Here is a 23,481-nt window from a genome sequence, read left to right as displayed (position 1 = left end):
TTTATATATATATATATATATATATATATATATATATATATATAAATATCCATTTATATATTTTATATAAATAAATATATATAAAATTAAGTATACATATTTATATATTTTTCACTTCCTAATCCTCTCTTTACTGCTGCTTTCCTCCATCTATTCACCATTCCATCTTTGCTGGTTAGGGGATTTGATAATAATATTCATAGTTTGTGGCAGGAATTGATATGGGCTGAAGCTAGAGAACGTAAAGTCATTGTTTCAAAAAGAATAAATGCCATTTTCCTTCTTACTCCAGCCCTTGTTTCCACACTTCAAGCATAGGTTGGTTATTTATGAATTTATTGCCAAGTATTTGAAAACTAACTGCTATGTTTTGTTTGTGTTTATCCAGTATTGTTATTCTATTGTTTCTTATGGCTCTACTTCTTTAATTCATATTTCCTTTGTGCTGCATTTTATGATATGTAGCTGATAAAATTTCTTCTGCCACACTGCTTGCTTTATCACCTCATCTCCACTTAAGTACATTAAAATATTTAAGTATACTTCCATCCTAATATAAGCTATCATAAGTTCTGTGTTATCAAAAAGCATGGAGTTTGCTTTCCCTTTTTTACTCTGATTCTCAAAATTTATAAATAGTAAAAACTAAACATAGAGCAAGCATGGCTTAAGTTAATTCTTTCTCCAAATTAAAAGCTAAAATAGAGCATTGTCAGATTTTACCCCACAAACTTTGCTATATGCTCATAAATATACATGCAAAACATGTTTGTGATTTAGCATCTCTTTAAAATATTCCAGTATAGTATGAAGAAGTAATGTGTGGTTTCTGTCCCCCTCCTCTTTTTTTGATACTGGGAATTGAACCCAGGGGGGCATTCTACCACTGAATTACATTTCTACCCCTTTTAATTTTTTATTTTGATACAGGGTCTTGCTAATTTGCTAACTTTCTAAGTTGCTAAGCTCCAACTTATTATCCTCCTGTCTCAGCCTCTCAGGTTGCTAGGATTATAAGTATGCCTCATCACATCTGGCTGTATTTTCTGAAGTAGTTCTGTATTTTCTGGCTGTATTTGCTAAATTTGTAGTTGTCATGTATTTTAGGTTCAACAAAGTTTAGTTACATTAAAAGAAATCAGAGCATTCACAGATATATGATACTAATAACTATTTTTTTCCTTTTTAATTCTCTAAACATCATAGATGGTAGTTTATTTTTATAGTGAATATAGTAGTTTATAATTTCCACAAGAAGAATTTTTGCACATTTTATACATAAAATAAATTTCATAATAAATATCATAACTAAAATAAGTTTAAAGTGAGTTACAAGATTAATTAAACTATCTTGAACTTTCTCTCACTTTAATGTATGACTTATCTAGCAGTTTGCCAACCAGTAACCCTCTTAGACATTGACATTTCAAACACCTTCAGTAGAAATATTCAGTTTAGTGATCTATCATTAAATCTTTAGTAAATAAGCCTAATCATATAAAATTAAGTTTATTTCCATAAATTGGTAGCTTAAGCTGAATAAAGTTAAGATGTAAAATTTTTCTTCAAAAGCTGTCATTCCATGAGAAGTTGCTGGTGAACTGTTTAAAAATTAGTTTTATTAGAAATGGAAAAAAGAGACTCTTCCAACACCTAATTGGAAGACACTTGGAATAGCAGGGAATGAGTTTTGAACTCTAGGAGTTAGTAGACTGCGCTGCACTTTAACATAAGCAATGCAAGTCCTCTCTGGACCCATTTTCTTAAATCTATGAATTGAATTTAGATTGTCTAATATCTGAGATCATTTGGTTCTAAAATTTTATGAAATAAGTAGGTTTAGAGGAAAATTCAAAACATTCTAGCAGGGCGCTATGGCACATGCCTGTAATCCCAGTGGCTCCGGAGGCAGGAGGATTGCAAGTTCAGAGCCACCCTCAGCCAGCAAAAGCGAGGCACTAAGCAACTCAGTGAGACCTTGTCTCTAAATAAAATACAAAATAAGGCTGGGGATGTGGCTCAGTGGTTGAGTGCCCCTGAGTTCAATCCCCAGTACCCCTATACCCCCCTTAAAAACAAAAACACATTCTAATTGGAAGTTTCTTCTGTATTCATTAGCAGGTTGTGAGGAATTTTCTTCAGATAAAGTGTATAGCTACTAATAGTTTGCAGGCAAAGATTAAGGAAAGCAAAAACTTTTCAAAATTATTTGAAAAATAACAGGTTAGAGGTCCTGGCTTTGAACTCCCTTTCCCAGGCCCTTTCCCAATAGTTACCATCTCAGTCTGTTGTTACACAGGCAAAGTGGTGTGCAGAGGTAACTTGCATTTTTCTTTGTAGTATACCCTGTAGGATACATTTTCCATTTATAAAGATAATTTGATATTCTCTCTGTTTTTAAAATACATCTTATTCTTTTGGTTGCTTTTTAAAGATAATGTTAGATTCTTTAATATTCTTACCTGACTTCTACATAAACCTTTAAAAATAGGTAGAAAGTATATGAAATGGATTTTTCTTTTTTCTGTTCTTCCTTAAAATGTAATAGTTTTATACTCTTGAGACTCAAAAAATTTAAAGTGTATTTTATTGATGATGATGTTGTTAATGATGATTATTTGCTGTGCTGGAGATTGAACCCAGGGGTGCTCTACCACTTACCTACACCCTCAGCCCTTTTCATTTTTTATTTTGAGACAGAGTCTTGCAAAGTTTGCAATGATGGCCTGGAACTTGTGATCCTACTGCCTTAGCCTCCTGAGTAGCTGGATTACAGGCATGCACCACTGTGCCCAGCAAAGTTAATTTTAAAGTGACTGTACTTATATATTTTAACTTGATATTTCGCATACATTAATAACACTTGGTACTCAATTCTCATTCTGCTTTCATGTACTCTGCCACTCATGAAATATATCAGCTTTTAATGCTATTCTTAATAATTTAGTTTCATGATACTTATTTATGTTTTCATTTATTCTGCAGTTTATTAAAACTCTTTGTTACTGGTTTTCTTTTAAACACATTTTTCAATTATAGGTATGGTGACAGTAGTTTCCAATCATAAGGCAGGAAATTTGAACTAACATATTATGTTTTCCTATTTATGAATACTATAATGAGATATCAATATAAACTCATATTTACCATTTAATGAAATGCCTTTATTGAAAAGTACAAATTTGTTTCCCATATATTTCTGATTTTTTTTGCTATGTCTTTAACTTTTTTCTAAAATTTATTTGCTCTTATTTCCAAACTTTTTATAAAATTGTTTTCAATAAGTCTCAGAGTAACTTCAATTTATAGGAGTTTGCATATGCCTAGAAACGAGTCAATTTCCACCATGGTAAAAGTATTTTCTATGTTAATAAATTACCATATAGAAATTGTGTTTAAGCCCCCCTTCAAAGAATCTGTGATTAATTACCCAAAGTTCTGCATATGTATTTGTGTATACTTTTACAGAGAACCATGAACTTTCTGCATATGATCATTCTTTTGTACTCATGAATCTACATCTAAACCCTAGAAGTTCCAAATATGGGTGTGAATCAGGACAAATGAGTAGGCTCTAATTTATGCCATATTCCTTACTATAGGAAAGCCAACACTGATGACAGTGTATGTTAGTTTTATCTAAGAGCCAGCTCAGCCTTAGAGAGCCTTGGGCAAAAACAGAGTTTTGGAGGAAAATATAGAAAAGTTACAAAATTCCAGTGCAGAAGGATGAGAGAATTCTGGACCTTACCAATCCACACAGCTTAGTATCAGTTTTTATTAGAAACAGGGACAAAAAGATATAGAAGAAAAAAAGAAAACTCTTATAATATTAGTGGCAATGAAACTTATAGCAGGTTCTAAGGTTTTATTATTTTAAATATCAAGGATATCTTATGCTTTTTACTAGTTTTGAGTAAAGCAAATGGTTTACATATAGGAATTTATTCATTCAAAAATATTTATTAAATATTTACTAGCCAGACACATTGCTAAGTGCTAGGTATAGGTTAGTTGCTTGAACTGACAAGGTTCCTGCCTTTGTACGTTTACCCTAAGTAAACCATTACATACTTTTCTTAAATTTTAGCTTCTATTTATGCTTCACAGATTACTCATATGTTGGATTTTCATATTAACAGTAGTAGTGAAGTGTGTGCATTAATTTGTCTCCTGGTTTTTTAAATGTGTCAGCAATACCATTTTTAAATGTCTTTACTAACCTTGAATAAGAAAGTGATTGCCACTTTCTTTAATGTGACTATTCACAGTATCTCCTGTGCCTTAAATGTCGATGGTTGTGAGAACAGCTTGTAGTTTTGCTCTTTGTAGATTTTATGCCATTGTCTATTTTCACCATATGCTTTCAGTGTCAAAGCAGCAGAGTTGTACTGAAGATGCTTTGTTGTGTTTTTTACCATGTAAAAAGATTTTTTCCAACCATAGCATAACAGGATGTTGAATGACAGAGGTAATGTTTTTTTTTTTTCTGCCATAAAGGCATAATTTCCACAGCAGGAATTATGCACATTTGTATGTTGGGAAAAGAGGGATTTTTATCATCTCTGTGTTGAAAGTCCATGTGGCATGAGGATATCTTTTCCCTTGTTTTTATTTATTTATTTGTTGTTGGTGTTGTTGCTGTCATTTAAAAAAAATCCATATCTTTAATGAGAAATATTTGGATCTGAAAAATAAACATTTATGAATAGAGCTTGCTTAGTTTTTTATCATTAGTAAAAATTTTCATCTGAATGTTTATTCACTACACTTGCAGAAAACACGTTCTTTCAATTGTTTTTAATTATTCATTGTTTTAAATTCACCAAACTGTAATGTTTCTATATTTAAGGAGTAGTAGACTTATGGTTTTTGTGAGGTATGTGTGTCAGTTATTGAAAATTGTGCTGTGTGTACACTCTCATGGTGTCTTTGAAATCATGATTTTTATTTTATCTCCTTCAAATGATAACATAATAATTCTTTTTTTAATAATTAAACTAATTTAGTAAATTCAAGATGGAGGCGCTTTCCTACTGATTATGCTTCCACCTCAGAAGATGAATTTGGATCAAACCGTAATTCCCCTAAACATACCCGTCTACGTACTTCTCCAGCCCTGAAAACCACTCGCTTGCAGAGCACTGGATCAGCAATGCCTACTAGTTCTTCATTCAAGCACCGGATTAAAGAGCAGGAAGACTACATCCGAGATTGGACTGCTCATCGAGAAGAAATAGCCAGGTTAGTTTTAAAGATTTATCTTTAAGATTTGAAGATTTTTATCAACATTTCAACTTGCTAACAAAATTTAGCTTTTGCTTGATTTGTACTGGTAGTCTGAAGAAATGAAATCCATTGTGAGGATGAACTGTGTTGTCAGCAGAATTGCTGTCCATCAGCTTTTTTCCTTTTATCTTTACCTTTTTTAATGCCAGTGGTACTAACATACTGTAGAAGATATTGTAGAATTATTTTGGTCTCCTGTCTTTAATTTTCAGTATAAATGCAGAATAAATAGTATAAATTTTAAAAAGTAGTAGTAGCTCTTCACAATTACAAATTGTTCAGTTAGCTTACTAATCACCATCCTTTAAACCTCCAAAGAGGTAATAGTCTACCTTTTAGAGATTAATTGTTAATGTTCTCTGGGGAGAATTAAAGTAGGCAGATTTTTCCATAATGAATTCATTAAGTGTTATTAATTTAACCCTTGAATATACAAAGACATGATTATTTTGAATATAAAATAAGTAAATATTAAGACTTATTGCTATAACATTTAGATTATGTACAAAAAGTAAATTTCATGCTGTGTATGTGATTGAGTATTTACTCTGGATAAGTGCTGAAGAGAAGTCCTATTCAAACGGATATGATAGCAATTAAAAATATAAGTTTTTTTTGTTTAAAGATTGTAAGGTTAAATTTTTATGCAGCATACCATGTGTTACCCCCAAATTTTCATCATTTACTTGCTAAAATTATTTCTACCTTTATCAGTAGCTAATTTTCAAGTTTTGTATTTGGCAACATTATTAAAGAACATATACCTATTTAATAGATGCATAGTGACTCCCTTTTGCTAAGACTGGCTTTGAACTGCCTTTACAATAACAAGATACTTTTACCATAATTTATTGGTGATTATCTTTTTTTTCCTTGTTGACTTCTATGAATTGTGTTTTTTCTGGCTCGTTAGTTTAATATACTGTTTAGGTTTTTGTTTTTAATGACTATTCACTTGTAATTACTTTTATATTTGGAGAACATGACCTAATCTTGTTGTGCGGTTTGAAACATTTTGGTTTTATTATACAAATTGTTTTTTATGAGACTAATTATTGAAGCATTTTAAGCCAGTTATTCTCATTAGAAGAAAGGCATTTATATGCTTGGGATCCATGAATAATTATGGGCCACAAAATGCTTGTAGTGAGAAAATCTTGACATATTTTCTATTCTTCTCAGTATAGCTGGTAATAGCAGGTCTTTTTTTTTTTTTTTTTTTGTACCAGGGTTTGAAGTCAGGGGCACTCGATCACATGCCCAGCCCTATTTTGTGTTTTATTTAGAGACAGGGTCTCACTGAGATGCATAGTGACTCCCTTTTGCTGAGACTGGCTTTGAACTTGTGATCCTCCTGCCTCGGCTTCCTGAGCCTCTGGGATTACAGGCATGTGCCACCACCTCTCCTGGCCAGGTCTTATTCATGTTTCATCATTTTCCTCATCCCCCACAAGGAAATACCCAGCTGCAGAAGATCAGATGGTGCCAAGAGAAACTAAAATATGTCTATCTCCTCTCAAGAGGCCTCCCTCAGCTCTCTCTAAACTAGAAAGACTGACAATCCTCTTTTTGTGGGCCAAATCCATTTTCTTTTTCCCAAATAGAGTTTTGATAAAAGGGAAGTGGGAATATTGACTGTAATGTGCATTTTTACTTGGTTCCATTTTGTCATGTGCATTGTATTACTACTATTCTGTGTATTTTGTCATCTATAACAGACCAATGTGTTCAGCTTCTAGTAATTTCTCATGCCTTTTTCCTCTGAAATTTTGTTAGTGGCACTATGTTATAAAACTCACCTTAGGAATTTTAATTTTTCAAGGTGTGTTTTCCAGTCACATACCTCAGAGAATACTTTTTGTTTTTTTCATGGAAATTTTTAAAAGGAGAGGAAGGAAAGATAGATATGAGGAAGAAAGCTAATGTTGATATTTAATCTTCTCATAGGGCAGTGATAAGTCAGCTTAATGTGAGAAAAATTATTTTCAAAAGACTGAATCACAAACTAAACAGGATGTAAGAAATAAGTTTTTAAAAATAGACTATTACTTTCACTTGAAGAAAATTCATTTGCTGATTATTGATAAGTAATAGGTAAAGATACTTTAACTGAAAAGCAAAATTGATAATTTTAATTGTTTACAAAAGTGTTTTTCGTTTTGGCATATTTTTTTTGTTTAGAATGCAGGACTATTTTACTTTAACCAGCACTTTGTAAATGTGTATATAGTAATTCTTTACTTGCATTTAAATTTAAAGCACACAAGCAATGTTAATCCAGAATATAAAATGTATAAAGAAGTATAGTGTTAATTAGTCTTTTAGAATAGGGAACTCTTCTTCCAGGTACCCCTTATGCATGTGCTTTGGTAGCTCTTGCCTCAGTTTCTCTATGATGATAGAGATATATAGTTCAGCTAGTAAGAATTGGATAGATTATAGTAGTTTATGAATATTAGGGTAAACAGTTCCATTAGTGCCTTTATAGATGACCTAAAAATTATATTAGAAGACTATATCATTTCCGTTTGAATCACAAGGTACTTAACAATATTTCATTGTTTCGGATTCATTATTACACATACAACTGTATCATTAAATTATATTTTTTGGAGAGAATTCTGGTTAACAGTATTTCATTTTAAGAAATGACAACAATTCACTATTAGATATATTACACAGGAAGAGTAAAAGATAAAAACAATGTAATATTTTATCCTCATGTTGGCTGAGAGTATTATTTGCAAAGATGGTGTCCTATTTTTGTATTTTCCTCTCCAGTTCTATTTTGGATCAAATTTGCCTAAAGTTAGGTTTTTTAAAAATATTATGTATATATATATATAGTTCCCACCAAATCAACATAGAATTTTTAACGTAATAGGAGTGCTTAGTCTAAGGGGACTATGAAGATGACTTTAGTTAGAGTCAAAGAAAGAAATTTTTTTCTTTGTGTGTATATCTAATATAAAATAAAGTGCTATGATAAAAGCTTAAAAAGTGTGTATATATATATATATATATATATATATATACATATATATATATATATATATACACACACACACATACACACACACACTATATCTGTACTAAGATATAGAATTATATAGTTAGGGAATGACCAAACTGAAGATAGGGCAAAGCTTGCTAAATAATGGGAGACTTTGGATGCTAGCTAAGGAATATACATGTCATTTTATCTACTAATCTAGATAACGCTAAAGGCACTGTATAGAACCTGAGAGAAGAGCACTTATTTGTGTCAAAAGTTAATGTGCAGCAGTTGCCAGATGGCAGTGCAACAGCAGCCCTGTGCGGGCATTACCTGTGGCCCATGACACAGGCAGACCCCCTGGGCCACTTCAAGTGTCCTGGGTGATTAAAGGTAGGTATCTGAGAAGCTGTGCAGGGTGCCTTGTGGGCACATCTTTTGGTCTGCATAACTGTAGGAATGTCTAAAGCTGAAGAAACTTTTCTGTGGATTGTATCACAGCACTCTGACACCTAAGTTCCAAGCTGTAAAGCCAGAGCAACAGTTTGAGACCAGAAATATCTTGCCATGGCTGCCAAGATGATTTCTTCCTATCTTAAGATTCAAACCCTTGTGACTACCTCAGTTCCAAATACCAGACGATATCATGGAAGGTGTGAAGGCCACAACTAAGTATGCATCATTACAGACAAGGAGTGTCCCAAATCTTTATACCTTTCCTTGTCCTTACGTCTTGAGAAAAACTTTGTAGAAGGACGGGCTTGTGGAGTACTGCATATTATCCTGTGGTTTGTTCAATATGTGCCTCAATGCCCTGGGGAGACTACTGCAGCACCAGCTTCATAAAAAACACATCCAGTGCCAGTGCCAGTTTCCATGGATTATAGTATTGATGAAGAGGACATGATGAACCTGGTGTTACCATATTCCATCAGCTTCCATGACATGTTAAGTGTGAAACCTTTGACTCCTACGGCTTAACTGTACAACAGACCTGGAAATGAGCCATGGCACTAGGACAGGGTCACTTCTGACAGGGGAAATGGGTCTCCAGGTTAGAGTTCTCTTTTCTTTTGGGCTCTTGCCAAAGTTATTTTCCCTACTATTAACCTTGTTTGTCATTTGGTCTAGTGTCATTGTTCCTCAATTACTTCCTAGAGCTTCTACCTCCTCTTCTGGAAGAAAATTCCAGCTTTTTCATTTCCACATATTCTTATTTCACACTTTTTCCTTCCATCCAGTGTTTATCTCTCAGATCCTGTGAGCCACCTGGGACCTTTTCTGGGTCACAAATAGCACAATAAAACACGTGTTTTCTTTCCTTGCCCGGGAGGTATGTGAACTCTGGCAAGAGTACAGCTGACCAGGACTGAAACTCATCTGTGCTGTGGAGCTACTTGTCAGAGGGTGTGGACAGTGGCTACTGGAAGCTGCAATTTGTATTCCTGAAAATATTTCAGGAACCCCCCCTTAGGGTAAAAGTTCTGGATTTTGCATGATCTGATGTTGGAAGTTTTATTATTGATATTTTGCTACACTTCCTGCAAATGCTTAGAATTAACTGGTTCAGTCTTACATGCCTGCAGGGTACCTTTTTAGGAAAAGGTATAATCATATTTTTAGTGGAGGTATTTGTAGGTTAGGAAAGTTAAACTGCATTTTTCCATAAGTGGGGAGGAGGGTTAATTAAAAGAGGTTGGAGGACCATAGCTTTTTGGTTTGTATTTCAGTCTAACAAATGTGTTTTCAGATGACTGGGTCACATTTACCTTTCTCTTTGGGAGCCTGCATACATTCTTGTCCTGATGCGTGAAGAGCAGTCCTCTGATGATTAAAAAGGAGAAGGCATGAGGACTTTGGTGGTTACTTTTATCCTTAACTTGGTAACTTAGATTAATCTGAGCATTATTTTACTGTCACAAATAGTTTTCTTATGACACATGTTTTAGCATATAAATTGATGTTTTAAAACTCTGCCTTTTAATTCAGAGAAAAGCTGTTCTGCATCCTGTTGTTTCTTGTTGGAAGAAAGATTGCAGGGCATAGCATATTCTCTGATGAGCAGTTAATAAGAACTATGTACTCAGAATTTGGTTTAGTAGCAGCTCAAGAAACTTGAAGTTGAACATATTTCATGAATATTAATTATAAGGCTAAGACCAATCCCTAAAAAACAAATACCAAATGTCTTCTTTGATATAATGAGAGCAACTAAGAACAAAGCAGGGAGGATGAGCAAGAAGAAAAGATTAACATTAAACAGATACATGAGGTGGGAGGGAAAGGGAGAGAAAAGGGAAATTGCATGGTAATGGAGGGAGATCCTCATTGTTATACAAAATTACATATAAGAGGTTGTGAGGGGAATGGGAAAATAAACAAGGAGAGAAATGAATTACAGTGGATGGGGTAGAGAGAGAAGATGGGAGGGGAGGGGAGGGGAGATAGTAGAGGATAGGAAAGGTAACAGAATACAACAGTTACTAATAGGGCATTATGTAAAAATGTGGATGTGTAACCGACATGATTCTGCAATCTGTATTTGGGGTAAAATTGGGAGTTCAAAACCCACTTGAATCAAATGTATGAAATATGATATGTCAAGAGCTTTGTAATGTTTTGAACAACCAATAAAAAAAAGAATATTAATTATAAGGCTAAGAGCTGTCAATCTAATGTATAGGAGTAGAATCTATTAGGTTCATTCATTCATGTCACACATCTCTAGTTTGTGGTAGTTTTTTTCTGGTCAGTGGCTAAGGTTGCAAATGGCTCTGGGCCTGTACACGTTGCTGTGGGTCTCTTACTGCCCATCATGAAAGAGCTAGCTGCAGTTGCCTAGTAATTAGCAAAGACAGGGTCCATTTGGGGCAGTGTAATTTTTTTCCTTAAGGTGTTGTTACTTAGAAGGACCTGCATGTTAAGATCAGCTTCTTGACTAAAATTTCTGGAAAAAGTTAACTCGGACCTCCTTAAATTGAGATTCTCTCAAAACAAGTTTGGAGAAAAGTTTGATAAGGCTTTCATTTGAGGGATCTGAGAAGAGCAAATACAATCTTACTGTTGGAACCAAGAAAACAGGTTAATGTGTAAGGTGTTGAAGATCTAAAATATGATAGTGTTGGCATAAATGAATGAATGAATGAGAGAGATGCATTTACAACATTTGATGATTGCCAGGATGGTAAGACAGAATTTAAAATAATTCCATAGTTGTTCAAATGGGAGATTGGTAAGATTTGGGAACACAAAGGCAAGGAAAAGGAACTAGTTATATTTTGGATATACTGACCTAAGATGCTTAAATGATAATCATGTGAAAAAGTCTAGCAGACAAACTGTGGCTTTAAAATATAAGATGTCAATGAAAGCTAGAATAGTAGTTATAGAAGTCATTCACAAAGAGAAAATTAAGTGGTAGTAGATTTTATCATGAAGTAAGGGAATGGTGAGTAAACTCTGAAAGTTGCTAAACAGAGAGAAACCAAATTACAGGGAGATACCATAGCTATGTTATAGCCACATGGTCAAGAGCATGGACTTTGGAATCAGACCATTTGGATTCGAGCCCATTTCTTACCACAAGGCTATGTGAACTCTAGACAAGTTAATTAACTGTGCTCCAGTAATCTGCAAAAAAATGTTCATGATTATAGTATCAATGTGAGAGAGGTGACAAATAGTTACATGTATTTGACCTGGTGTTTGACATATAGTAAACTACGAATAAATGTTAGTTATATGTAAAGGGGGATATAGAGAAAACAGTAATATATGATCATATTTAGATCTTTATTTTGAGCTTTAAGTTTTCTGGTCATCTCATAAATTTATGAGAATCCACATATACCTGGAGTTTCAGAATCAATTTTAAGTTCTTACAATTTATAAAATATTCAACTAGGCTTTGCTTTTTACAGAAGAGTGTTGCACTCATAGATTCACAGGCAATTGACAACATGGGGAAAGATGGCAAGCACTTTTTGGAAAAATAGATAAGGAAACACAGTGAAGAAAAAATTAATAGAACTTGGTATCTGGGCAATTAAAAAGCATTGGATACCTATAGATGAATTAAAGAGATGTGCATTAATTTTCTTGAAGATCTTTTAATTATATTTGTATTATCAAATCTGATTTTTTCAGAATACTTTTGCGAGGCTTGGTGTCAAATGCCTGTAAATCCCGACAGCTCAGGAGGCTGAGGCAGGAGGATCACAGGTTCAAAGCCAGCCTCAGCAACTTAGCAAGGCCCAAATCAATTTAGTGAGACCCTGTCTCAAAATAAAAAAATATAAAAATAAAATAAAAAAATATAAAAAGGGCTGGATGACTCATTGGTTAATCGACCCTGGGTTCAATCCCCGGTGCCAAAAAAAAAAAAAAAAGGAAGGAAGAAAGAGACTATTTTCTTAAAATCTTTTATTATGTCTTTTAAGTTCCTTAAAGGATACTTATAAAACCATTCAAGAAGAGAACAAAGTTTTTTCCTTTCTATCTCCTCTTCTTTTTAAATTTCAAGAGACTCATGATGTGGCCTGTTATATAGTACATGGTTTATTTCAAATTGATATATATCCTGACCTTAATCTTTTTTTCTTTGTATTTTTTGGAGTCTTTATAAGAGTTTTATTTTATTGAAAGTTGTAAAATTGAACAATATTATTGATAATAAAATAGGCCAAGAGATAGGGATATAGCTCATTGGTACAGCACTTGCCTAGCATGTGTAAGAGCCTGGGTTCAATCTCTAGTACCCAGTTTTAATTTTAAAGCAGGCCAAATACTGGAACACTGGTTATAGCCAGAAAGTTTGGAACTTAATATGCTATTAAAGCGATAAAGAAAATGTTTATAGTTAATTGAAAACCTAAAATTTTATATTGGCATCTCAAATCAAAATCTGACAGTTTTTTAAATTTTTTTTCTTAGTTGTAGATGGACACAATATCTTTATTTTGTTTATTTATTTTTATGTGGTGCTGAGGATCGAATCCAGTGCCTCACACGTGCAAAGCAAGCTCTCTATCACTGAACCACAACCCCAGCCCCTGACAGTTTGTTTTTATAGTATTTGTTAGGTCACACTTGGCAAAAATTGTATATTTATTTAGGGATACATTGCATTAGGAGTTTTTAAAAATTCTAATTCAATTTAAAAAAATTTTTAAATAGTTTTCACATGTTTGAAATTTGAAATTTTTAATATTTCATTTGCACTTCCAACATACCTAGTGTCTATAATTAATATTTTTTCCAGCATACAAACCTTTAGTGGAAAATAGCCTTTACCTGGTTTAAGTAAGAAAAGTGATATTACTGAGATAAGAAAATAATAAACTTCATGACTTCAAATACATCTATCTTATCTCAAACTTTTTTCTCTCTTTTCTTCTTTTACAAATAATGCATACTTATTTTTACAGAATTAAAAAAATTGGTTCAGTAGTTCTGGCTCTCAAGAAGTATTAGGTTTGAATTAAAGATCTTTATCACTTAATTTACATTTTGTTTGAGACTTGTGCTGGTTCAAAATTTGTAATAAGGAAAATGGACTTAAATTTGAATTGTATTTTTATAATTGGTAGGCTTAAATAGCTATTAATATCGTAAAGGAAGCAGATAGATTATAAAACCTCAAATAAAATGTTTGTTTTTTATTTTATTTTTTTAGAAATATGGCATCATGTAAAAATGCGGATGTGTAACCGATGTGATTTTGCAATCTGTATTTGGGGTAAAAATGGGAGTTCATAACCCACTTGAATCTAATGTATGAAATATGATATGTCAAGAGCTTTGTAATGTTTTGAACAACCAATAAAAAAAAAAGAATTTCTTCCTTTAGCAGATTTGAAAGGGAGGGAGAATAAGTGTAGAAGAAGGGCTTGTAGGCTTAGTTTTTAAATTAGGGCACAGATACAAGAGATGTAAAGAAATATATGATAAGATATTTCAATAAGTGTAACCTAAGGAGCATTATAAAATTAATTTGAAAGCTTAGACTTAGCAACCACATGGGGATAGATGTATCCATACCCTAGATTGAATGATAAATCTTCTGTTTCTGTTTGGAGGATGGCCATAACTTTTGTTTTCTCCTAATAATTTTATTTGCCTTTTAAAATTCCCTATACTGGTTTTAATATACTCTGAAATTTTTAAGCAATTAATTTGAGGTTAACTTAAATTTTATGGTATATATTACTAAGTCAACTGTAAGCAATTTTCATGCAAAGAATATATGTATGTATATATATATACACAAACACACACACATACACACACACATATATAATATACCAGCAAATGAATACTTTGAATGCTTATTGCCTGAACAATGTATGTTATTTTTACATGAAGAACTGCCCATTTTGATACATGTTTTACTACATAATGTGGACATGGCTGTTGTTGATATTTTTCTAATTAATTCATATTGCTTTCCACAAATATCAGAAGCTTTATTGTACAAATGCCGCAGAAAGAAAGTTCAAAGAAAAAATGAAATTTCAGATAAACTGTTGCTTGTCTTTTAAAAATTGTCATTAAATTTGGTTATTCTGTTTCTCATCTTAGTTCATTTATTTCAGGAAAGAATTGACTATGCAGGTTGAATATCCCCTACACAGTATGCTTGGGACTAGAAGTATTTCACATTTTTAGCTTTTTAGGTTCTTAGAATATTTGTGTATAAATGGTGGATATCTTGGGCATGGGACCCAAATATAAACTCAAGATTCGTTTATGTCTATACCTTGTATCCTAAAGGTAATTTTATACAGTATTTTTAATATGCCTGTCTTTTTACTATGACCTGTCATATTAGGTCAAGTATAGCATTTTCCATGTTGGTGCTCAAAGTTTTGGGTTTGAAGTCTTTCACATTCTTATTTTCCCAATTGAGATGCAGATAACCTTATTATCTAACAGAACACTTTAAACTTGTTTTCAAAATAAGCACATCAACATAATCTTTTGAAAAAAATATATTCAGAACAGTAATGTGAGATATAGTATCACAAAATGGAAAGATCTAGTTATGCCTCTTTTTGTGACTTTAACCTAAAAATGATCACACGACTTCTAAGCTTTGTTTTCTTATCTCTAAAGCAAGTGATTAGGACTTCTTTTATAGGTGGATTGTGAGAATTAAATGAGTTAATAAATGTAAAGCTTATTTATAATGTACTGATAATAATGGTGCTCACTATCTATTCTAAGCTCCATGAGGAACCCCTGTCTGCTTCTTCACCATTGTAGCCCTTAGGAACTTACACAATGCCTGGCAAATAATAAGGGGTTGATAAATATTTGTTTGTTTTTCCTACCTTTTTACATTGGTAAATAAGAAAAAAATTAACCATCTTTCATTTCTTATAAGGCTTATATATTAGTTCACCATAAATTGTTTCAATTGGTCCATAAGCTTCAACTAAGCATCTCTTTTTAAAACTTTTTTATGCTCTTACTGCATCCCTTAAAAGTCTCTCAAACTCAAATTATTCAAATTTTAAAAATGTTATTTTATACTTTTTTTGGATTCTGAAGTTGTTGAAACTTTCACATCAACTTTTAAGAACATTCTATCATTCTGAAACCTTCCCTATGGAAGTAACCAAGTTGAGTTTTGTGTGCAACAGATGCACAACATGGGAAAATTGCATGTCTCAGTGAAATGAAAATACATCTTTCTTGAGACATGTGGGACTATAAATGATAGGTTGTTGTGTTCCTCTCTGTTGAAGAACAAAGGCTAAGTGAAAAATGTCTATTTTCTCTTTTGATTATCACTAGTAACAGTTACTTAATTCATCAGTCCATATGGTCAAAAACACAAGTGGCTTTATGGATATGAGTACTAAACCTGAGATCTGATCGTGCCTTGAGTTGTATGGTCATGAGCAAGTCATTCAGCTTCTCTTGAGAATGTGTCCTCATTAATAAAATCAGATAAGTTTTACCTTATAAGAACTTTGTGATCTTCAGAAGACAGCTGGTAAAGTTTATGGAGCTGTGTCAGAGTGTTCTGAATGTATAAATATACAATATTTATGAAAAGAATTTCAATTATATTGAAATACAGTTATCAAATTATTTTGAAGTAATATGGTAGCATATGGTTCTTTTTAATTAAGAGTGTTGTTGTGAATTTAATGACTAGTAATTTTGAAGAAATTATGAACATAAATGATGTTTTGAAATACCTATAGCAACTCTAATATGCTTTCTGTTGATTAACAAAAATCACCAATGTTGTTAATATCATTTTATTGTTGCCTATATTTGAAAGAAATGCCAAGCATCAGTTAGATGTTAGAGAAAGTAATGTTGTAATTGTTTCTTCTCATGAAAGTTTAGACTCCTTGAACTCTATCATCTCCAAGTTTAAGAACCCCATGATATACTAATGCTGGTTATTTTCGTGAACAGTGTATACTTAAAGACATATCTCCATTCAGGGTTCTTAAAATATATTTTTCAAGATGATGTCTTATAAATTATTTGGAATTAAGTTTTGTAAATGCCAGCTTTTAAAGTCTAAGATTTTTGATATCAAAATATTTTGTTGCCTTTACAAAGAATCTTAAGTTGGGGTACAAATGTTTAATTAAATATGCAACTTATATAACTGATTCTATCATGAATTATTGTTTCTAGAGCTTCTCTTTAAAAGGAATTAAATTTCTTTTCTAAACTTACTACCAGGATCAGCCAAGATCTTGCTCTCATTGCTCGGGAGATCAACGATGTAGCAGGAGAGATAGATTCAGTGACTTCATCAGGCACTGCCCCTAGTACCACAGTAAGCACTGCTGCCACCACCCCTGGCTCTGCCATAGACACTAGAGAAGAGGTAGGAGATCTTCATGGAGAAATGCATAAGGTTCTTTCTTTTCTTTATTTCTTTTGCTTTTAGCTTTTTGCTTAGTTTTTTTTTTTTTTTTGGTTTTTTTTTGGGGGGGGGGTGTGTGTGTGATATGTCCACCCTTCCTGTTTGCATGAAGCTCTGCATTTTCCAACTTTGCTTTAACAAATTTCTTTTATGTGTTTGTAACAAAACAGTAAAGGTTAACATTTGGTCTACTATTAAGATGGAGGTGGAAAATAATTTAGAATAAGAACTTTGCCTGCAAATTTCTGCTCCGTAGCTTTACATGAAATGTGAATCTAAATGGTGTCTGAAAAGCAAACCAAAATTTGATATGATAAATGCTTGTTTTGACTGCTAGTTAATGAGTTGCTATCTCTAATAGCAAAAAAAAAAAAAAAAAAAAAGATAAAAACACTACAGTTTTTACTGCTTTAAGTGATAATTATGTTAATGAATTCATACACAGTTATACACACAGGGATATTTTAAAAAACAAAGATGTATATTATGTATACATACACACACTATATACGTATGTGTATGTGGTGTGTGTGTGTGTGTGTGTGTGTATGTATATGTATAGATTTTCAAAGTATTCTTATGAACTCTGAAATTTAAGTTAACGTATATAGACTATTGCCTGTACAAAAAAAAATCAGGACCTCTGGCAACACAAACCAGAGGACATCATTTTGCACAACATGTTCCAGAAGGTGACTTTAATTTATAAAATTAATAGTACTATTGTCTCTTGTCCCTCAGTATCAGTGGGGAATTGATTCCAGGATCTTCCCTTCTTTCCCACTGTACATATGAAAGTCTGTCCCTTATGTAAAATGGTATAGTGTTTTCATATAACCTATGCGCATCCTTTTGTGTACTTTGATTCACTTCTTGATTAGTTATAATACCTAATACAATGTGAATGTTACATAAGTCATTGTTAAACTGGATTGTTTTCAGAGTAATGACAAGGGAAAGTTTACAACTACAGGGTTTTTGTTGTTGTTGTTTGTTTTGCTTTTTAAAGAATACTTTCAGTATTTAACCGATGAGATTCCTGGATATGTAAGGTTGACTATATTCTCTGGCCATGTTGGCTATTTTAATAGAGAGCAGAAATGCAAGCAAAGGATCAGCATTTAAAAGAATGATTTGTGCAGTTCAGGGGTTGGTAAATTATTGACAGGAAATTCCTGACTGTTTTTATATGATCTAAAAACTGAACTTTTTTATGTTTTTAAGTTGTTGAAAAATATTAAAGGAATATAATAACTAATAACTTTAAAATTATATGAAATTCACCTTTCCGTTTCTGTAAAATTTTTTCACAGTGTAGACACACTCATTTGTTTAACTGTTGTGTATGGCTATTTCTGTGCTACAGTAGACTGCAAAACCTGAAATATTTATTATCTGTCTCCTTACAGAAAAAATTTGCCAACCCCCAATACTAATGACTCCACTTTTTAAATTTTATAATATAATGTTCTGAATAGTAGCCAAAAATGGCTAACCTTTTTGACAAATTTAATTCTGATTATCTGAGCTGATATTTTCCTCAGTTGCTTTTTGTTATATTTCTTTTTAGTTCTTTAATGGTCACTTTTCATTTGTTTTTCCTTTATATGTTGTCTGATTTAATAAATGATATTTCATCAATCTGTGTAGAGTTTTGTTACCACATTGATCAATTTTAAATTGTAACTATATATGAAATCATCCCTATTGGTGTAAAACAGAAAGATCTTCTTGGTGGCAAGACATACACATTTCGCTGGTACATTTATAATGATAATATTATTTTTTCAGCTTTATAACTAAATTTTACCTAACATGATTATACATTCACTCAAACTCTGTAGAATTACTCAAACATTTCATTAAATAGACTTTCATTTTTCCTTTTTGTTTTATTTCAGAATATTGTACTAGAGTTTATTTCCTCTTCAGTAAACCCAAATTAGGTAGTATTGAATGTCTGTAATTTGCACTGTAGTATATCATTGGCAGTATATTATTCTTACTAGAAGGTATAATTTCTATAACATTGTTAAAAGTTTATCTGACTAAGATTAAAATATTTATGTGGATTTAAGTTTTTTTCTCTTGTAAATTTAATTGAAATTTGCAATTTATATATCTTATGAAGAAATTTGTCACTTGGATTTGGGAAGGAAAAAAACAGAAAACTAAAAGAAAAAGAAACATTATTTTATACTGGTAAGGCAATATGAGTAAAATGAACTCATTGTCCATCTACATAGCTGAGTTTTTTTCTATTTAGGATCTATTTTTTCATTTGGAGAAATTTTATTCATAGACTAATTGATTTTAGCATAGTTATATATTTTAGATTCTGAAAATAAAATCTATGTAGATGAACATCTATTTCATAAAAAATACTTTTAAGTGCTTACTTAAAAAGTGATTGGTTTATTGAAGATGACATGCTTCTGTTACTACTTGAGAATGGAATAACTTATAATCATAAAATTTATGCAGTGTCTATGCTTTTCTAATTTATTCTGTTCTCATAAGGGTTTGCTTTCGTTCTGTTAGTTGGTTGATCGTGTTTTTGATGAAAGTCTCAACTTCCGAAAGATCCCTCCATTAGTTCATTCTAAAACACCAGAAGGAAACAATGGTCGATCTGGTGATCCAAGACCTCAAACAACAGAGCCTCCTGATCATCTAACAATTACAAGACGGAGAACCTGGAGCAGGGATGAAGTAAGTGAACTGTAGACATTGACATATGGCAGAGGAGGCAAGCCCTGTAAGTGGGAAAATGGGAAACTAATTCATAGGGCTGAGGAAAAATTGGTTATTCTGATAGAATGAAATTTCATCCCAACATCACTTTATATCCAAATAATTAACTCTAAGTGAAATAAGTTCTTGAATGGCAAAAGCAAAACTATAACACCTCTTAGTAAAAATATGGGTTAAACTAACTTTGAACATTATATAAGGGTTGATTTCTTAAAAGACACAAAAAGTTTGACTTCAAAAGATTGATAAATTTTAGTATACTAAAACTAAGGACTTTGGGGCTGGGAAGCATGAGGTCCTGGGTTCATTCCCCAGCACGCCCCCCCCCCCCAAAAAAAAAAAATTAAGGACTTTTACGTATTTAAAGATACTTCAAGGAACATAAGAAGACAAGTTACAAACTTGTATAGCACATATAATACAAAAGATGAATATACAGAATATATAAAGAATTCCTACGGATCAATAGAAAACACAAAATCAACTCAATAGAATGAATATCTTCAAAAGATATGAACAGCCGGGCATGGTGGCACATCTCTATTTCCTCAGCAGCTCAGAAGGCTGAGGCAAGAGGATTGTGAGTTCAAAGCCAGCATTCAGCAACTTAGTGAGGCCCTAAGCAACTCAGCAAGACCCTGTCTCTAAAAAAAAAAAAAAAAAAAAACTGGGGCTGTGGCTCAGTGGTTAAGTGCTCCTGGGTTCAGTTTCTGGTAACAAAAAACAAAACAAAATGAAAAAACAAAAACAAAAGATATGAGCAAACATTGTACAAAGAGAAAATACAAAGACATAGAAAATAGGAAGGATATGTTTAACTTCATGAGTATTCACAGAAATGGTATTTTGAGACAATAGTGAGAGTATAAATAATCAGTAACAAATTAAAAAATCTTAAAGTGTTAAGTATTGAAAGAGAATGTGGCTACATGGACTGCCTTACATGTTGCTGGTGGAGGTTAAATCAATGCAGTCATTCTGGAAAATAGTTAACTTATTTCCTGCATTTGACCATAAAGATGTAGCATGATCTTGCAGTTTTCCTGTTACTATGTATGTAAGGAAAACTTTTTTCCATTGACCAAACAAGGCACACACAAACATATTTATTCAGTAGATTCTTCTCTTATCCATGGTTTGATAAGTTCTAAGACCCCCAGTGGAAATCTGAAACTCAATGGTGCTGAACCCTTTTATAAATATTAATTTTTCCTATATGTACGTGTGTGTGTGTGTGTGTGTGTGTATGTGTATGGTAAAGTTTTTTTTTAATAGTTGTAGATGGACAGCATGCCTTTATTTTATTTATTTTTTTATGTGGTGCTGAGGATTGAACCCTACGCCTCACACATGCTAGGCAAGTGTTTTGCCATTGAGCTACAGCCCCAGCCCAACTTATGATTAAGTTTGATTTATAAATTAGGTATAGTAAGAGATTAATATAATAATAATAAAATAGAGCTATTATAATAATATTCTGTAATAAAGTTTATTTAACATGATGCCTCTCAAAATACTTTATTGTACTTTCCTCATCCTTCTTGTGATATCAGATGATACAATGTCAATGTGATAAGAAAAAGTAAGGTTAATAACATAAACATTGTGACCTAGCGTTAGGTTACTGTGTAAGGTTCTACATGCATTGGAACATCAGCAGATGATCTGATAATCCATGGCTACTAAGTGACTTGGGGGCAGGAGTGTATGTAGCATGAATAAACTGGATAAAGTGATGATTCATGTTCCAAGTGGAATAGAACAGAATGACAGGAAATTTCATTATGCTAATCAGGACAGTGCACAGTTTAAATTTTATGAATGGTTTATTTCTGGATTTTTCAGTGTAACATTTTCAGACTATGGTTGACCACAGCTACCTAGAACCATGAATTCAAAATCACAGATAATGGGGGACTACTTTTGCTACTACTATTGTTATTATCATGTTGCTAATAACAAAAACTTGGAATCAAAGTGTTTATCTTGGCAAAAAAATATGTAAACTGATATGTTTACAATTTGAACAGTTGTAATAAAAACAAACTATAGAAATGTGCAATGATATGTTTGAATTTTAGCAACATAAGTGAAAAAACTAAGTCTCCAAAGGTTATATATAATGTGATTATATATATAATGTGTTTTTTAAAAATGCATTTCCTTGTTTATTCTCTTCACCTAGAATTAACATACTGAATTAGGAATAGATGAAGAAGATAAACTCTGTCCTGGTATAGGTGAAAATAACTTAGTTCTACTAATTAAACATGTCTTTGTCATTTATTATTTGTTGCTATCTTTGTCATATATTTATAAAATGAAAAATATATGCCTTGAACATAAATAGATCTAACAAATATCATAAAAAGGAAAGATAGAGAATGATAAATGGAATTCATGATATTGTTTACCTTAACAGGAAGATAGAGAGATGGGACTGATATATCTACTTCAATTTGGAAATATCTAAATTGAAGTAGATATATCAGTCAGCCTTACTGCATAACAGACAACTGAAAAAGTTTCTGTGGCAGAGAGGTTAACCCAGAGTTAATAGTGGGCTTAGCAGTACAATTAAAAGTTGCAAGTTGCATCTAGATTTGCTTCATGTATTTTTTATACATATGACAGCAGAATGGATTATAATTCTTATTACATGTATAGAGCACAATTTTTCATATCTCTAGCTGTATTCAAAGTATATTCACACCAATCTGTGTCTTCCTACATGTACTTTGGATAATAATGTCCATCACATTCCACCATCATTTCTAACCCCATGCCCCCTCCCTTCCCCTCCAACCCCTCTGCCCTATCTAGAGTTTGTCTATTCCTCCCATGTTCCCTCTCCCTATCCCACTATGAATCAGCCTCCTTATATCAGAGAAAACATTCAGCATTTGGTTTTTTGAGATTGGCTAACTTTTAGCATTCCATATATCTTTTGTAGTACTTGGGCCAGTAGGCTTACTGGGGCTTTTCTTGTTATGGTACCATTAGAGAGGAAGCCCTAACGTGCAAGCATATTTCAAACCTTTGCTTATGTCATATCTCTGAACATCTCATTGGCCAAAGCATGTCACATGGTTAAGGTCAAAGTCTGAGGGTACAGAAATATCTTCCTCCAATGGTGGTGGAGACAGTGGAGGAGTGAACATATTTTGAATACTATCTACTCTTTATTGATTATTGGTAGATCCTAGTTATTTGGAGGAGTGGTAGAGTCATTAGATTACTAAAAGGATAGAAAAAGTTGCCCAAGTGGACCAGTGATGTGTGTCATGAATATTGATTCATGGTTAATTCTGTGAACCTGCAGACCAGTGTTTATAAAAATTTTTAAATTATTAGTTTTTAAAATGAACATATTATTAGTTCAATGACACATGCCTGAAGTCCCAGCTACCCAGGGGACTGAGGCAGGAAAATCATTTAAATTCCTCTAAGTGTAATAAAATAATGTGCAAGAAATCTTTATTTGTAAAAGAGGATGGAGATATCTAGAAAATATCTCAAGGTTATTATCAGAAATTTGTTTAATATA

General features: G+C 32.5%; 1 protein-coding gene across 10 annotated transcripts in view; it reads left to right on the top strand.

Annotated features, from left to right (window-relative positions):
* Cep170 (centrosomal protein 170) overlaps nucleotides 1–23,481 on the top strand; it is a 129,695-nt gene that overhangs the window by 90,991 nt on the left and 15,223 nt on the right. For 5 of the 10 annotated variants that reach the window (XM_048809219.1, XM_048809221.1, XM_048809225.1 and 2 more), the window contains 3 exons: nucleotides 5,010–5,244; nucleotides 16,994–17,171; nucleotides 19,722–19,892. In XM_048809219.1, the coding sequence (XP_048665176.1) occupies nucleotides 5,010–5,244; nucleotides 16,994–17,171; nucleotides 19,722–19,892 (584 nt within the window). The remainder of the gene's footprint in view (nucleotides 1–5,009; nucleotides 5,245–16,993; nucleotides 17,172–19,721; nucleotides 19,893–23,481) is intronic. The other 5 variants (XM_048809227.1, XM_048809223.1, XM_048809226.1 and 2 more) reach the window with 3 other exon arrangements.

The sequence above is a fragment of the Marmota marmota genome, unplaced genomic scaffold (genome assembly GCF_001458135.2).
Source record: "Marmota marmota marmota unplaced genomic scaffold, marMar, whole genome shotgun sequence".
In the NCBI taxonomy this organism is placed as follows: domain Eukaryota; kingdom Metazoa; phylum Chordata; class Mammalia; order Rodentia; family Sciuridae; genus Marmota; species Marmota marmota.
Note: the sequence above shows the minus strand (reverse complement) of the source record. Positions and strands in the feature narration are given on the sequence as shown.